At 39.0% G+C, this 18,503-nt stretch overlaps 1 protein-coding gene across 2 annotated transcripts in view; it reads left to right on the plus strand.

Moving 5' to 3' along the window:
* The window catches only part of LOC128658135 (calpain-13-like), a 278,722-nt gene that overhangs the window by 71,205 nt on the left and 189,014 nt on the right, over positions 1-18,503 (plus strand). For both annotated transcript variants that reach the window (XM_053712635.1, XM_053712634.1), the window contains exon 5: positions 4,099-4,232. In XM_053712635.1, the coding sequence (XP_053568610.1) occupies positions 4,099-4,232 (134 nt within the window). The remainder of the gene's footprint in view (positions 1-4,098; positions 4,233-18,503) is intronic.

The following is an 18,503-nucleotide window of genomic DNA, read 5'->3' on the forward strand; positions in this document are numbered from 1 at the left end:
TAGCTACAGTGTAATTATTAATTACATTGTAGCTATCTTAGGGTTTATTTTATAGGTAAGTATTTAGATTTAAATAGGAATATTTTAATTAATAATATTAATATTAATTAGATTTATTTTAATAAGAATTTAGTTAGGGATGTTAGAGATAGATAGGGTTATTATACTTAATATATATATATAATATAATAATGATATTAACTATATTAACCCTAATATAATTAGGGTTAATATAGTTGGCGGCGGTGTAAGGGGATTAGATTAGGGGTTAATCTATTTAATATAGGTAGCGGCGGTGTAGGGGGATTAGATTAGGGGGTAATACATTTATTATAGGTGGCGGCCGTGTAGGGGGATTTAGATTAGATGCAAAAGAGCTGATTACTTTGTGACAATGCCCCGCAAAAAGCAATTTTAAGGGCTGGTAAAAGAGCTGATTTCTTTGGGGCATGCCCGCAAAAAGCCCTTTTAAGGGCTGGCAATAGAGCTGTTACTTTGGGGCAATGTCACGCAAAAGGCCCTTTTAAGGGCTGGTAATAGAGGTGATTACTTTATGGGGATTAGATTAGGGGTTAATGTATTTAATATAGCTGGCGGCGGTATAGGGGGATTAGATTAGGGGTTAATACATTTAATATAGCTGGCGGCGGTGTAGGAGCTCACATTAGGGGGTAGTTTAATGTAGCTGGTGGCGGGGTAGGAGCTCACATTAGGGGGTAGTTTAATGTAGCTAGCGGGGGATTAAGGGGCTCACATTAGGGGTAGTTTAATGTAGCTGGCGGCGGTGTAAGGGGCTCACATTAGGGGGTAGGTAATATAGATGGCGGCGGTGTAAGGGGCTCACATTAGGGGGTAGGTAATATAGATGGCGGCGGTGTAGGAGCTCACATTAGGGGGTAATATAGATAAAATAGGTAGCGGCGGTGTAGGGGGCTCACATTAGGGGGTAATATAGATAAAATAGGTAGTGGCGGTGTAGGGGGCTCACATTAGTGGGTAATATAGATAATGTAGGTGGCGGCGGGTCCGGGAGCGGCGGTTTAAGGGTTAATAACTTTATTATTATTAGGAGAGTGAGGGGGGATAGCGGATAGAGGGTTAGACGTGTCGGGCTATGTTTAGGAGGCGTGTTAGACAGTACGGGTGATTTAATAAACTTAGTCAGGTTTTTTATGCAGCGGTAGTTTCTAAAGTGCCGTAAGTCACTGGCGACTCCAGAAATTTGTACTTACGCAGATTTCTGGACACCGCTGGTTTGTGAGACTTACGGCACTTTAGCCTCTGACGGCGCCGTATATGGGATAGCTCGAGTTGCGAGCTGAAACCACGGGCGGCGCAGGTTTCCAAGCTTGTGCCGAAACCTGCACCGTATATCGGATCGCGCCCACAATGTGCATCAGTTTTATTCAAAACTAGAGGCTGTGCAATGTGTGGCTCATCCATCTGAAGGATACTGTACTGATTTGAACATCCTAGGTCATGTGACCTTGAAGCTATCGAATTTCAAAGCCTTTTTAGCACCTATATCAGCTATTGATAAAATGTGCATTATTTTTTTGCTAAACTAAAAATTGTGCAATGTGTGGCCCATCCCTCAAAAGGATCAAATTGTTATTTAACCAACCTAGGTCATGTGACTTTGAAGCTATTGAATTTCAAAACCTTTTTAACACCTAAATCAGCTTGATAATAAAATGTGCATCAGTTTCTTGCAAAACTAAAGCCTGTGCAATGTGTGGCCCATCCCTCAGAAGAATACTACATGGATTTGAACAACCTAGGTCATGTGATCATGAAGCTATTGAATTTCAGAGCCATTTTAAGCATCTATATCAGCTTATTAATAAAATGTGTATCAGTTTCTTGCAACTCTAAAGGCTGTGCAATGTGTGTCCCATCCATCTGAAGGATACAATTTTGATTAGAACTATCTAGGTCATGTGACTTTGAAGCTATTGAATTTCAAAGCCTTTTTAGCACGTATATTAGCTTATTAATAAAATGTGTATCAGTTTTTTGTAATTCTAAAGGCTGTGCAATATGTGTCGAATCCATCTGAAGGATACAATTTTGATTAGAATTATCTAGGTCATGTGACTTTGAAGATATTGAATTTCAAAACCTTTTTAGCACCTATATCTGCTTATTAATAAAATGTGCATCAGTTGTAATCAAAACTAAAGGCTGTGCAATGTGTGGCCCATCCATCTGAAGGATACTGTACTGATTTGAACATCCTAGGTCATGTGACCTTGAAGCTATTGAATTTCAAAGCCTTTTTAGCACCTATATCTGCTTATTAATAAAATGTGCATCAGTTTTTTGTAATTCTAAAGGCTGTGCAATGTGTGTCCCATCCATCTGAAAAATACAGATTTGATTTGAACTATCTAGGTCATGTGACTTTGAAGCTATTGAATTTCAAAGACTTTTTAGCACCTATATTAGCTTATTAATAATATGTGTATCCATTTTTTGTAATTCTAAAGGCTGTGCAATGTGTGTCCAATTCATCTGAAGGATACAATTTTGATTAGAAGTATCTAGGTCATGTGACTTTGAAGCTATGAATTTCAAAGCCTTTTTAGCACCTATATCAGCTTATTAATAAAATGTGCATCATTTTTTTGATAAACTAAATGCTGTGCAATGTGTGGCCAGCTCTCTAAAACATACTACATTAATTTGAAGTTTCTAGGTCATGTGATCAGGGAGCTTTTGAATTTATAAACTGTGCCCAAAAATGTAGTGATGCGCTTTGTTGACGGTCCCTTGCAACTTCCATTGACTGCACATATTGTACACAACCTTGAGAATAAAATATGGTGCCATTGTTTATTTTTTGTCGGAGTCAGGAAAACAAGACCTGTGCAGTGTTGTACACATTTTTTCTTTCAAAACTAGACTAACACAAGATTTCTAGCTGTTATCGTTGAGGTGTTATTGAGCTTTGAATGTTCGAAAATCTGTCAAATATCGAACATCAAACCAACTTTACCACGGTCTAACAGCCACCAACTTGACACCTAACTTCTGCCTCAAACACGGTCATGCAGGTGATGGGAGAGGTGGCGGCCAGTGTATAGGTATTTCACAGCCATCATTGCGCCACCAACTTGACACCTAACTTCTGCCTCAAACACGGTCATGCAGATGATGGGAGAGGTGGCGGCCAGTGTATAGGTATTTCACAGCCATCATTGCGCCACCAACTTGACACCTAACTTCTGCCTCAAGCACGGTCATGCAGATGGTGGGAGAGGTGGCGGCCAGTGTATAGGTATTTCACAGCCATCATTGCGCAACCAACTTGACACCTAACTTCTGCCTCAAACACGGTCATGCAGATGATGGGAGAGGTGGCGGCCAGTGTATAGGTATTTCACAGCCATCATTGCGCCACCAACTTGACACCTAACTTCTGCCTCAAACACGGTCATGCAGATGATGGGAGAGGTGGCGGCCAGTGTATAGGAATGAAAAATAGACAGGCTCAACCACTCCGGTAATAATTAAAACAAAGTCTTTAATCCAAGTTGCATTAAAAGCATAAACTGGTTAAGACAGCATGCTAGACAGCAAGATCTGGAAGTACATGTTGTCAGGGGCAAAGAAACTGAGGGTAAACAGCCCGTGTAGCATACTGTGTACCTCACACCACATGCTTTTAGCAAATGGGAGGTTAGAAGACTGTCTGTACCTAAACTCCCCCTATAGAGACTGATATGTTGATGTAAGAAATCCCTCAAAGGGACAGAAGGAGCATGTGCAAAGTTCTCTCAGACAGGGCAAATTGCTAAAAATGCCCTGTTTGAGAGAACTTTGCAAATGCAAGATTTTTTTTTAATTATTGTTATTATAAGCTTTTTTTTTTTTTTAAATTGCTAAACCCAACCCCACCCCCTCCTAAAAAAAATAGCAACCCCCCAAAAAATAGAAACCTTACTGTGCCACCACAAAAATTTCCCCAAAAAACTTCTGCAATGCTGCCCTTACTGCCCCTATGGAGGAGCCTCCACTAGTCCTTTCAATTAAAAAAAGCATTATCCATTCCAATACCAATTAAAAAATACCATTTGTTTTACTTTTTTTTTACAGTTTTGGCACTTTGGTGATTGGGTGGACGTTGTCATAGATGATAGGTTGCCATTTGTAAATGGTGAATACTTATCAGTTCAACCAAGCAATGGAATGGAATTTTGGCCCTGCCTTCTGGAAAAAGCTTATGCAAAGTAAAGTTCATTTTATGTCTATTTAAGTTTTTAAATTATATTATTATCTGTATTCAATCAGTTGCGTAACGTTAAAGGGACATTGAGTACAAAAAATATGACATTTTTTGTACTGCTCACCCTGGAACTCTGTGGGCTAGATTACAAAAGACAATATTAGCATTATTGTACATTAACATCGCTCAAGTGCAATTCATAGAGCTTTTATTTTTGCACTCATATTACAATACAAAGTTATTTTTTTCATCACTTGAGTCTAGGACGTGCAAACATTACATAAAAGACTTCTATGGGAGTGCATAGCAAAATTCATGTCAGATATCGCTCAATCGCTAACTCTATAGAGCCAAAATATCTGCTCAAGTAGAGGAGCTCATTACTTAGTTTTGTGCTATATATTTTCAATGAAACTTAAAGGGACACTGAACCCAAATTTTTTCTTTCATGATTCAGATAGAGCATGCAATTTTAAGCAACTTTCTTATTTATTCCTATTATCACATTTTCTTCATTCTCGTGGTATCTTTATTTGAAAAGCAAGAATGTAAGTTTAGATGCCGGCCCATTTTTGGTGAACAACCTGGGTTATTCTTGCTGATTGGTGGATAAATTCAACCACCAATAAACACGTGCTGTCCAGAGTACTGAACCAAAAAAAAAAAGCTTAGATGCCTTATTTTTCAAATAAAGATAGCAAGAGAACAAAGAAAATTTGATAATAGGAGTAAATTAGAAAGTTGCTTAAAATTCCATGCTCTATCTGAATCACAAAAGAAAACAATTGGGTTCAGTGTCCCTTTAAGTACAAGGCTTCACACATACATACATACATACATACACACATACACAGGGCCGCCATCAGGGGGTGACAGGGGTGACTCCTGTCAGGGGCCCAATGAGCCAGGGGGGCCCCATGAGGCAAGAACTAAAAAAAAAAAAAAAAAATTTTGGGCAGCCACCAGTGCAGTGGGTTTCTTATGCTCAAACATGTCCTTGATAGAGACCTGACTGTGGGCAGATGAGCAGGAACTGCTCTGGAAGATAGATGGAGTGGTGGATGGTTGAGAGGGGGCAAGGAGGACACCAGTGGTTGACGTGGCTGAAGATGCTGGACCAGGAGGAGGATGGCGGCTTTGAGTTTGTGTGCTGCTTCTACTCATGTGTTGATCCCATAGGCGTTTGTGATGTGCGATCATGTGCCTTCGCAAAGCAGTTGTACCTAGGTGGGTGTTGCACTTCCCACGACTCAGTTTCTATTGGCACAGGTTGCAAATGGCATCGCTGCTGTCAGAGGCACACACACAAAAAAAATGCCACACTGCTGAGCTCTAAATTTGGGCAGCCACCAGTGCAGTGGGTACTACAGCAGAGTGCTAATTGAGCATGGGAAATGTTATTACAAGAAGTAAAGTATTAGCATTTGAGAGGATTTCTAAGTGTGCACTAAACCACTATGCGCAGTGTGAGACAGACTTGGCACTTTTTACAGTGTGTGTCAGTGGTAGTAGTTTTTTTGGGGCTAGGGGTCCATAAAAACAATTTTTTTTAGCAGCAGTGTATTTATGATTATTTGACAATGCTGTAGAAATTCTATATTTAAAACCATGCAGAAATGTTTCCTCCTCAATACACAAATGGTAGATGCCCTTTTGGCAGATATGCATTTTATTTATTTATATATATATATATATATATATATATATATATATATATATATATATATATATATATATATTCCATTCCATTCCAGTTTACTGCCCCTTCATGCAAGGACTTTCCAGATGCAAGAATGCATTTTATCTAAGATTTTTACATCTGCATAAAATGTTATACTCTCAGACTAAGATTGCTCAGGGTTTGAAATGAGACAGATTAACTTAAAACTGTTCAGTTTACACTACAGCTGGCTTAATTTTGAAATACATACCAACAAGCCTAAATTCTGCATTTATCCAGATCTAATGGTATGAGTACCACAGCTTATGGTCCCACCAAGACCATATAGAGTACAGCATTTTCAAAATCCATAAGTACAGCTGACAGCTGGGAAAATGTGTACACTATATTTGAAGTGGGGGCTCTTGGTTGGGGAAAATGGGGAAAAAGCAAACATCATATGTCAACCTTTTAAAAGTACTTTTCTTCATCTAGCCATCTACCCAGCTCATTAATGTACAATTTTGAATTCACAGAATTATTTTTGTTTGCACATTTACAAATATGATTCTTTAAAAAGTGATCTCTTAATTTCTAAAATGTTTTTTTATCATGCATGTCACACACTGTTGATTTAGGGGATGCAAGGTGCATAAATGTTTCCTCCTGTGAGTGTTTCTGTGGGTGTCTGTGTTTGTCTTTGTGCTTTGGTTTGTGTCTCTGAGTGTGTATGTATTTTTTATCTGTGTGTCTCTCTGTGAGGGTGGGTGTGTTTGTCTTTGTGCATTTTCTGTGGATGTCTGTGAGGGTGTGTGTATACGTCGTTGAGCTTTTTCTGTGGGTGTCTCTGTGAGGGTATGTGTATGTTTGTCTTTGTGTATTTTCTGTGGATGTCTCTGTGAGGGTGTGTGTGTGTATATGTATATATGTCTGTGTTTTCTGTGGATGTCTCTGTTTGGGTGTGTGTTTTATGTGGGTGTCTCTGTGAGGGTGTGTGTATGTCTTTGTGTGTTTTCTGTGGATGTCTCAGTGAGAGTGTGTGTATGTATGTCTTTCTGTGTTTTTTATGTGGTTGTCTCTCTGTGTATGTATGTTTTTGTGTGTTTTCTGTGGGTGTCTCTGTGTGTGTGCAAGTTTCAGTTTGTGTGTGTGTGTCCATTGTCTGTTCCTTTTTAGGACATTTTGACTTTACTACTGATTATTGACATCTTTCTACAGACTTTGAGACTAACAAGACCTTTCCGGAAGTAACCAATCCACCATTTAACCTTTAAATTATTGTTTAGGCAGTTCAGGGCCCTTCCTTTCAGCCACAGCATGCTGCTGTCATCATTTAGTTGTCATCTTCCTTTACAAAAAGTTAATCAGAACTCCATATTTTGTTTTCTAATTCTCCTTTTTTTTTAAAAAAAATGGAGTTTACCTCATTACTTGTCAGGTCAATGTAAACGAGTGCTAAGTGTCTGTTTGGGTGTCTGTGTCTGAGTGTGTTTCTTTGCGTGTCTGCTAGAGTGTCTATATGTGAATCCTTATGTGTAAGTGTGTGTGTGTTTCAGTGTATGAGTGTGTCTGTGTGTGTATGTTACTACCTTTACAACATTTCCAAGTTTAAATAGACACTTAAGAATAAAGTGCATATACATTTTAGTCACTTGGTCAGAAATTGCACATGTCAAAGGAGCGGGGGGGGGGGGGCCTGATCAATGGTTGAGTCAGGGGCCCCAAAATTTCTAGTGGCAGCCCTGCACATACACACACACACACACACACACATACATACGTACCCATACACACACACACACACACATACATACCCATACACACACACACATACATATGCACCGATACACATACATACCCATACACACACATACATACATACCCATACCTACATACACATAAATAAATACATACATAAACATATATACATACCCATACACACATACATACATACACACATGCATACATACGTACCCATACACACACATATATACATGCATACACATACATACATACCCACACATACATACACACACACACACACATACATACCCATACACACACATATCCATACACACACACACATACATACATACATACATACATATATACACATACATACATACCCATACACACATACATACACACACACACACATACACACATACATACATGCCCATATACACACACAGATATACATAACCCCCCCACATACACATACATACACATAAATACCCATACACATACATACATGCCCATACACACACAGGTACAAATATATACCCATACACACACACATACCCCTACACACACATACATAAATACATAGCCACACACACACACATACATACACACACATAATACACACACCCACATACACACAGATACATACATACCCATACACACATACATACACACACATAATACACACACACAGATACATACATACCCATACACACATACATACAGTACATACCCATACACACATTCATACTTACACATACATACATACTTACCTATACACACACACATATGTACCCATACACACATACACTCACATAGCTAAATTTATGATCAATAGTTAAAGCAATGGCACTACATGCGGATAAACTCCCCAATATTTACACAGTGGTAAATTACAATTGTTAGTAGTTTCGTATTATACTAATATTGGGAGGGGTGCTTCGCACAAATTTAATATACAAAAAAATACGTGGAGATGCAAAAAAGAATCCCACTACAGAATGCGAGAATAGCACTCACTATCCTGACTGAAAGGCGAAATTTCACATCATACAATTTAAAACATAACTTTTAATAAATCTAAAATAAAAAGGGGGATAAAGTTACAATAAAAACCTAGGATAGAAAGGTCACTGCTGGATTACCTTAATAATAGATTGTTACTAATAGGCCTCTAAGGTATGATAGCCAAAGTAAATATTAAGGTGATATCATCAGTTAGTATTGCAGTAAACAAGTGGGTGTCAGCAGGGCTGCCACTAGAAATTTTGGGGCCCCTGACTCAACCATTGATCAGGCCACCCCCCCCCCCCCGCTCCTTTGACATGTGCAATTTCTGACCAAGTGACTAAAATGTATATGCACTTTATTCTTAAGTGTCTATTTAAACTTGGAAATGTTGTAAAGGTAGTAACATACACACACAGACACACTCATACACTGAAACACACACACACTTACACATTAGGATTCACATATAGACACTCTAGCAGACACGCAAAGAAACACACTCAGACACAGACACCCAAACAGACACTTAGCACTCGTTTACATTGACCTGACAAGTAATGAGGTAAACTCCATTTTTTTTTAAAAAAAAGGAGAATTAGAAAACAAAATATGGAGTTCTGATTAACTTTTTGTAAAGGAAGATGACAACTAAATGATGACAGCAGCATGCTGTGGCTGAAAGGAAGGGCCCTGAACTGCCTAAACAATAATTTAAAGGTTAAATGGTGGATTGGTTACTTCCGGAAAGGTCTTGTTAGTCTCAAAGTCTGTAGAAAGATGTCAATAATCAGTAGTAAAGTCAAAATGTCCTAAAAAGGAACAGACAATGGACACACACACACAAACTGAAACTTGCACACACACAGAGACACCCACAGAAAACACACAAAGACATACATACACAGAGAGACAACCACATAAAAAACACAGAAAGACATACATACACACACTCTCACTGAGACATCCACAGAAAACACACAAAGACATACACACACCCTCACAGAGACACCCACATAAAACACACACCCAAACAGAGACATCCACAGAAAACACAGACATATATACATATACACACACACACCCTCACAGAGACATCCACAGAAAATACACAAAGACAAACATACACATACCCTCACAGAGACACCCACAGAAAAAGCTCAACGACGTATACACACACCCTCACAGACATCCACAGAAAATGCACAAAGACAAACACACCCACCCTCACAGAGAGACACACAGATAAAAAATACATACACACTCAGAGACACAAACCAAAGCACAAAGACAAACACAGACACCCACAGAAACACTCACAGGAGGAAACATTTATGCACCTTGCATCCCCTAAATCAACAGTGTGTGACATGCATGATAAAAAAACATTTTAGAAATTAAGAGATCACTTTTTAAAGAATCATATTTGTAAATGTGCAAACAAAAATAATTCTATGAATTCAAAATTGTACATTAATGAGCTGGGTAGATGGCTAGATGAAGAAAAGTACTTTTAAAAGGTTGACATATGATGTTTGTTTTTTCCCCATTTTCCCCAACCAAGAGCCCCCACTTCAAATATAGTGTACACATTTTCCCAGCTGTCAGCTGTACTTATGGATTTTGAAAATGCTGTACTCTATATGGTCTTGGTGGGACCATAAGCTGTGGTACTCATACCATTAGATCTGGATAAATGCAGAATTTAGGCTTGTTGGTATGTATTTCAAAATTAAGCCAGCTGTAGTGTAAACTGAACAGTTTTAAGTTAATCTGTCTCATTTCAAACCCTGAGCAATCTTAGTCTGAGAGTATAACATTTTATGCAGATGTAAAAATCTTAGATAAAATGCATTCTTGCATCTGGAAAGTCCTTGCATGAAGGGGCAGTAAACTGGAATGGAATGGAATATATATATATATATATATATATATATATATATATATATATATATATATAAATAAATAAAATGCATATCTGCCAAAAGGGCATCTACCATTTGTGTATTGAGGAGGAAACATTTCTGCATGGTTTTAAATATAGAATTTCTACAGCATTGTCAAATAATCATAAATACACTGCTGCTAAAAAAAATTGTTTTTATGAACCCCTAGCCCCAAAAAAACTACTACCACTGACACACACTGTAAAAAGTGCCAAGTCTGTCTCACACTGCGCATAGTGGTTTAGTGCACACTTAGAAATCCTCTCAAATGCTAATACTTTACTTCTTGTAATAACATTTCCCATGCTCAATTAGCACTCTGCTGTAGTACCCACTGCACTGGTGGCTGCCCAAATTTAGAGCTCAGCAGTGTGGCATTTTTTTTGTGTGTGTGCCTCTGACAGCAGCGATGCCATTTGCAACCTGTGCCAATAGAAACTGAGTCGTGGGAAGTGCAACACCCACCTAGGTACAACTGCTTTGCGAAGGCACATGATCGCACATCACAAACGCCTATGGGATCAACACATGAGTAGAAGCAGCACACAAACTCAAAGCCGCCATCCTCCTCCTGGTCCAGCATCTTCAGCCACGTCAACCACTGGTGTCCTCCTTGCCCCCTCTCAACCATCCACCACTCCATCTATCTTCCAGAGCAGTTCCTGCTCATCTGCCCACAGTCAGGTCTCTATCAAGGACATGTTTGAGCATAAGAAACCCACTGCACTGGTGGCTGCCCAAATTTAAAAAAAAAAAAAAAAAAATTTTTTTTTTTTTTTTTTTTAGTTCTTGCCTCATGGGGCCCCCCTGGCTCATTGGGCCCCTGACAGGAGTCACCCCTGTCACCCCCTGATGGCGGCCCTGGGTGTCAGTGAGTTAAGTTTCTCAAAGGCCCAATTAAACTATTAGAGAAACCCAGTGAAAGGTATTCTATTAGTTTGAACCTATGGTAATGTTGGGGGAGGGTTGCTACCCAGGAGGGGCTGCTGGTACACTGGATATAGGGATAATGTACTCAAAAGTATTTACACCAGTAAATGGAATGTATATATAGAATAGATATGTAGTGTTTCAACACGTGTATAGATGCGCTGATATTCTATCAGCAACAATAATTGTTTCAACCATTCACAATGTATATTTCTATATTGCACATCAGTGTAATCTTTATTATTGGATGATAGAAATAATACATCAATTGAGAGTGTTAAGACTGTGAGTGTTATAGTCTCCTAGCAATTCACGATGTTTTCTGGTGGGTGGGTTGTCTAAATTGTATCAATCATAAGCAACATGTAGCTTGATTGAGGATTATAAATGCATTAGCCCTAATGCTCGCTGATGTAATATGTTAATCAGTCTAGTAAAAATATCGAGTAAGTATATTGTAAGCCCGTATGTAATAAATTTCTTGTTACACTAAATAAAAGACAGCCGGATATTTACTAAACCCATCTATATAATTACTGATCTGCAATTGGATGCTCTCTTATGGAGTTCTCTCAAAATATAGTGTTCCTGATTGACAAATATTGTAGCATAGTCTGCTTAGAGTAGAAAATTGCTAATATATAAGCACGACTGCTGCATTAGTCTAAGCAAGTTACCGCACACAGTCCAATTAAGTTACTAACGCCTAGATTTAGAGTTGGACGGTAGCGGTGAAAACCAGCGTTAGAGGCTACTAACGCTGGTTTTTACCGCCCGCTGGTATTTGGAGTCAGTCAGGAAAGGGACTAACGCTCACTTTCCAGCCGCGACTTTTCCATACCGCAGATCCCCTTACGTCAATTGCGTATCCTATCTTTTTAATGGGATCTTTCTAACGCCGGTATTTAGAGTCGTGGCTGAAGTGAGCGTTAGAAATCTAACGACAAAACTCCAGCCGCAGAAAAAAGTCAGTAGTTAAGAGCTTTCTGGGCTAACGCCGGTTTATAAAGCTCTTAACTACTGTGCTCTAAAGTACACTAACACCAATAAACTACCTATGTACCCCTAAACCGAGGTCCCCCTACATCGCCGCCACTCTATTAAAATTTTTTAACCCCTAATCTGCCGACCGCACGCCGCTGCCACCTACGTTATCCCTATGAACCCCTAATCTGCTGCCCCTAACACCGCCGACCCCTATATTATATTTATTAACCCATAATATGCCGCCCCCAACATCGCCGCTACCTACCTACACTTATTAACCCCTAATCTGCCGACCGGACCGCGCCGCTATTATAATAAAGTTATTAACCCCTAATCCACCTCACTCCCGCCTCAATAACCCTATAATAAATAGTATTAACCCCTAATCTGCCCTCCCTAACATCGCCGACACCTAACTTCAAGTATTAACCCCTAATCTGCCGATCGGAGCTCACCGCTACTCTAATAAATTTTTTAACCCCTAAAGCTAATTCTAACCCTAACCCTAACACCCCCCTAAATTAAATATAATTTTATTCTAACAAAATAAATTAACTCTTATTAAATAACTTATTCCTATTTAAAGCTAAATACTTACCTGTAAAATAAACCCTAATATAGCTACAATATAAATTATAATTATATTGTAGCTATTTTAGGATTAATATTTATTTTACAGGCAACTTTGTAATTATTTTAACCAGGTACAATAGCTATTAAATAGTTAATAACTATTTAATAGTTACCTAGTTAAAATAATTACAAAATTACCTGTAAAATAAATCCTAACCTAAGTTACAATTAAACCTAACACTACACTAGAAATAAATTAATTAAATAAAATACCTACAATTATCTACAATTAACCTAACACTACACTATCAATAAATAAATTAAATACAATTCCTACAAATAAATACAATTAAATAAACTAACTAAAGTACAAAAAATAAAAAAGAACTGTTACCAAAAATAAAAAAATATTTACAAACATTAGAAAAAAATTACAACAATTTTAAACTAATTACACCTACTCTAAGCCCCCTAATAAAATAACAAAGATTCCCAAAATAAAAAAATGCCCTACCCTATTCTAAATTACAAAAGTTCAAAGCTCTTTTACCTTACCAGCCCTTAAAAGGGCCCTTTGCGGGGCATGCCCCAAAGAATTCAGCTCTTTTGCCTGTAAAAAAAAAAAACATACAATACCCCCCCAACATTACAACCCACCACCCACATACCCCTAATCTAACCCAAACCCCCCTTAAATAAACCTAACACTAAGCCCCTGAAGATCTTCCTACCTTGTCTTCACCTCGCCGGGTTCACCGATCGGTCCAGAAGAGGGTCCGAAGTCTTGATCCAAGCCCAAGCGGGGGGCTGAAGAGTGACGTCCATCCTCGGGCTGAAGTCTGGATCCAAGCGGCGGCTGAAGAAATCCATCATCGGGATGAAGTCGGAAGTCCATCATCGGGATGAAGTCTTCTATCAAGCCGCATCTTCAATCTTCTTTCTTCCGGAGCGGAGCGGAGCCATCTTCTTCCCAGCCGACGTGGATCCAACCTCTTCAAGCGACGCCTACTAGCCGAATGACGGTTCCTTTAAATGACGTCATCCAAGATGGCGTCCCTCGAATTCCGATTGGCTGATAGGATTCTATCAGCCAATCGGAATTAAGGTAGGGAAATTCTGATTGGCTGATGGAATCAGCCAATCAGAATCAAGTTCAATCCGATTGGCTGATCCAATCAGCCAATCAGATTGAGCTCGCATTCTATTGGCTGATCGGAACAGCCAATAGAATGCAAGCTCAATCTGATTGGCTGATTGGATCAGCCAATCGGATTGAACTTGATTCTGATTGGCTGATTCCATCAGTCAATCAGAATTTGCCTACCTTAATTCCGATTGGCTGATAGAATCCTATCAGCCAATCGGAATTCGAGGGACGCCATCTTGGATGACATCATTTAAAGGAACCATCATTCGGCTAGTAGGCGTCGCTTGAAGAGGTTGGATCCACGTCGGCTGGGAAGAAGATGGCTCCGCTCCGGAAGAAAGAAGATTGAAGATGCGGCTTGATAGAAGACTTCATCCCGATTATGGACTTCCGACTTCATCCCGATGTTGGACTTCCGACTTCATCCCGATGATGGATTTCTTCAGCCGCCGCTTGGATCCAGACTTCAGCCCGAGGATGGACGTCACTCTTCAGCCCCCCGCTTGGGCTTGGATCAAGACTTCGGACCCTCTTCTGGACCGATCGGTGATACCTGGCATGATGAAGACAAGGTAGGAAGATCTTCAGGGGCTTAGTGTTAGGTTTATTTAAGGGGGGTTTGGGTTAGATTAGGGGTATGTGTGTGGTGGGTTGTAATGTTGGGGGGGGTATTGTATGGGTTTTTTTTACAGGCAAAAGAGCTGAATTCTTTGGGGCATGCCCCGCAAAGGGCCCTTTTAAGGGCTGGTAAGGTAAAAGAGCTTTGAACTTTTGTAATTTAGAATAGGGTAGGGAATTTTTTTATTTTGGGGGTCTTTGTTATTTTATTAGGGGGCTTAGAGTAGGTGTAATTAGTTTAAAATTGTTGTAATTTTTTTCTAATGTTTGTAAATATTTTTTTATTTTTTGTAACTTAGTTCTTTTTTATTTTTTGTACTTTAGTTAGTTTATTTAATAGTATTTATTTGTAGGAATTGTATTTAATTAATTTATTGATAGTGTAGTGTTAGGTTTAATTGTAACTTAGGTTAGGATTTATTTTACATGTAATTTTGTAATTATTTTAACTAGGTAACTATTAAATAGTTATTAACTATTTAATAGCTATTGTATCTGGTTAATATAATTACAAAGTTGCCTGTAAAATAAATATTAATCCTAAAATAGCTACAATATAATTATAATTTATATTGTAGCTATATTAGGGTTTATTTTACAGGTAAGTATTTAGCTTTAAATAGGAATAATTTATTTAATAAGAGTTTATTTATTTCGTTAGATTTAAATTATATTTAATTTAGGGGGGTGTTAGGGTTAAAATTAGACTTAGCTTTAGGGGTTAATACATTTATTAGAGTAGCGGTGAGCTCCTGTCGGCAGATTAGTGGTTAATACTTGAAGTTAGGTGTCGGCAATGTTAGGGAGGGCAGATTAGGGGTTAATACTATTTATTATAGGGTTATTGAGGCGGGAGTGAGGCGGATTAGGGGTTAATACATTTATTATAGTAGCGCTCAGGTCCGGTCGGCAGATTAGGGGTTAATAAGTGTAGTTAGGTGGAGGCGACGTTGGGGGCGGCAGATTAGGGGTTAATAAATATAATATAGGGGTCGGCGATGTTAGGGCAGCAGATTAGGGGTACATAGGGATAACGTAGGTGGCGGGGGTGTACGGAGTGGCAGATTAGGGGTTAAAAATAATATGCAGGGGTCAGCGATAGCGGGGGCGGCAGATTAGGGGTTAATAAGTGTAAGGTTAGGGGTGTTTAGATTCGGGGTACATGTTAGAGTGTTAGGTGCAGACGTAGGAAGTGTTTCCCCATAGGAAACAATGGGGCTGCGTTAGGAGCTGAACGCGGCTTTTTTGCAGGTGTTAGGTTTTTTTTCAGCTTAAACAGCCCCATTGTTTTCTATGGGGGAATCGTGCACGAGCACGTTTTTGAAGCTGGCCGCGTCCGTAAGCACGCTGGTATTTAGAGTTGCAGTGGCGTTAAATTATGCTCTACGCTCCCTTTTTGGAGCCTAACGCACTGAAAACCCAGCCATTCTGTAAACTCTAAATACCAGCGGTATTTAAAAGGTGCGGCCAGAAAAAAGCATGCGTAGCTAACGCACCCCTTTGGCCGCAAAACTCTAAATCTAGGCGTTAGTTAATAGGTGATAGATATATAGTAACGTTATGCGGTTACAAACCACATATAAATTGTATATGATAATAGTGGTTTAGTGCTGTTTAAGCTAGCTTAAATTTATTTTGACTCAGCAAAATGGTAAAAGCCGAGTTTCTAAATAATTAGCTTAGTTGATTTGCTAAAGTAGCTACTAACGCTGGTTTTTACCGCCCGCTGGTATTTGGAGTCAGTCAGGAAAGGGTCTAACGCTCACTTTCCAGCCGCGACTTTTCCATACCGCAGATCCCCTTACGTCAATTGCGTATCCTATCTTTTTAATGGGATCTTTCTAACGCCGGTATTTAGAGTCGTGGCTGAAGTGAGCGTTAGAAATCTAACGACAAAACTCCAGCCGCAGAAAAAAGTCAGTAGTTAAGAGCTTTCTGGGCTAACGCCGGTTTATAAAGCTCTTAACTACTGTGCTCTAAAGTACACTAACACCAATAAACTACCTATGTACCCCTAAACCGAGGTCCCCCTACATCGCCGCCACTCTATTAAAATTTTTTAACCCCTAATCTGCCGACCGCACGCCGCTGCCACCTACGTTATCCCTATGAACCCCTAATCTGCTGCCCCTAACACCGCCGACCCCTATATTATATTTATTAACCCATAATATGCCGCCCCCAACGTCGCCGCTACCTACCTACACTTATTAACCCCTAATCTGCCGACCGGACCGCGCCGCTATTATAATAAAGTTATTAACCCCTAATCCGCCTCACTCCCGCCTCAATAACCCTATAATAAATAGTATTAACCCCTAATCTGCCCTCCCTAACATCGCCGACACCTAACTTCAAGTATTAACCCCTAATCTGCCGATCGGAGCTCACCGCTACTCTAATAAATTTTTTAACCCCTAAAGCTAATTCTAACCCTAACCCTAACACCCCCCTAAATTAAATATAATTTTATTCTAACAAAATAAATTAACTCTTATTAAATAACTTATTCCTATTTAAAGCTAAATACTTACCTGTAAAATAAACCCTAATATAGCTACAATATAAATTATAATTATATTGTAGCTATTTTAGGATTAATATTTATTTTACAGGCAACTTTGTAATTATTTTAACCAGGTACAATAGCTATTAAATAGTTAATAACTATTTAATAGTTACCTAGTTAAAATAATTACAAAATTACCTGTAAAATAAATCCTAACCTAAGTTACAATTAAACCTAACACTACACTAGAAATAAATTAATTAAATAAAATACCTACAATTATCTACAATTAACCTAACACTACACTATCAATAAATAAATTAAATACAATTCCTACAAATAAATACAATTAAATAAACTAACTAAAGTACAAAAAATAAAAAAGAACTGTTACCAAAAATAAAAAAATATTTACAAACATTAGAAAAAAATTACAACAATTTTAAACTAATTACACCTACTCTAAGCCCCCTAATAAAATAACAAAGATTCCCAAAATAAAAAAATGCCCTACCCTATTCTAAATTACAAAAGTTCAAAGCTCTTTTACCTTACCAGCCCTTAAAAGGGCCCTTTGCGGGGCATGCCCCAAAGAATTCAGCTCTTTTGCCTGTAAAAAAAAAAAACATACAATACCCCCCCAACATTACAACCCACCACCCACAAACCCCTAATCTAACCCAAACCCCCCTTAAATAAACCTAACACTAAGCCCCTGAAGATCTTCCTACCTTGTCTTCACCTCGCCGGGTTCACCGATCGGTCCAGAAGAGGGTCCGAAGTCTTGATCCAAGCCCAAGCGGGGGGCTGAAGAGTGACGTCCATCCTCGGGCTGAAGTCTGGATCCAAGCGGCGGCTGAAGAAATCCATCATCGGGATGAAGTCGGAAGTCCATCATCGGGATGAAGTCTTCTATCAAGCCGCATCTTCAATCTTCTTTCTTCCGGAGCGGAGCGGAGCCATCTTCTTCCCAGCCGACGTGGATCCAACCTCTTCAAGCGACGCCTACTAGCCGAATGACGGTTCCTTTAAATGACGTCATCCAAGATGGCGTCCCTCGAATTCCGATTGGCTGATAGGATTCTATCAGCCAATCGGAATTAAGGTAGGAAAATTCTGATTGGCTGATGGAATCAGCCAATCAGAATCAAGTT

Source organism: Bombina bombina, chromosome 4, assembly GCF_027579735.1.
Source record: "Bombina bombina isolate aBomBom1 chromosome 4, aBomBom1.pri, whole genome shotgun sequence".
NCBI lineage: Eukaryota > Metazoa > Chordata > Amphibia > Anura > Bombinatoridae > Bombina > Bombina bombina.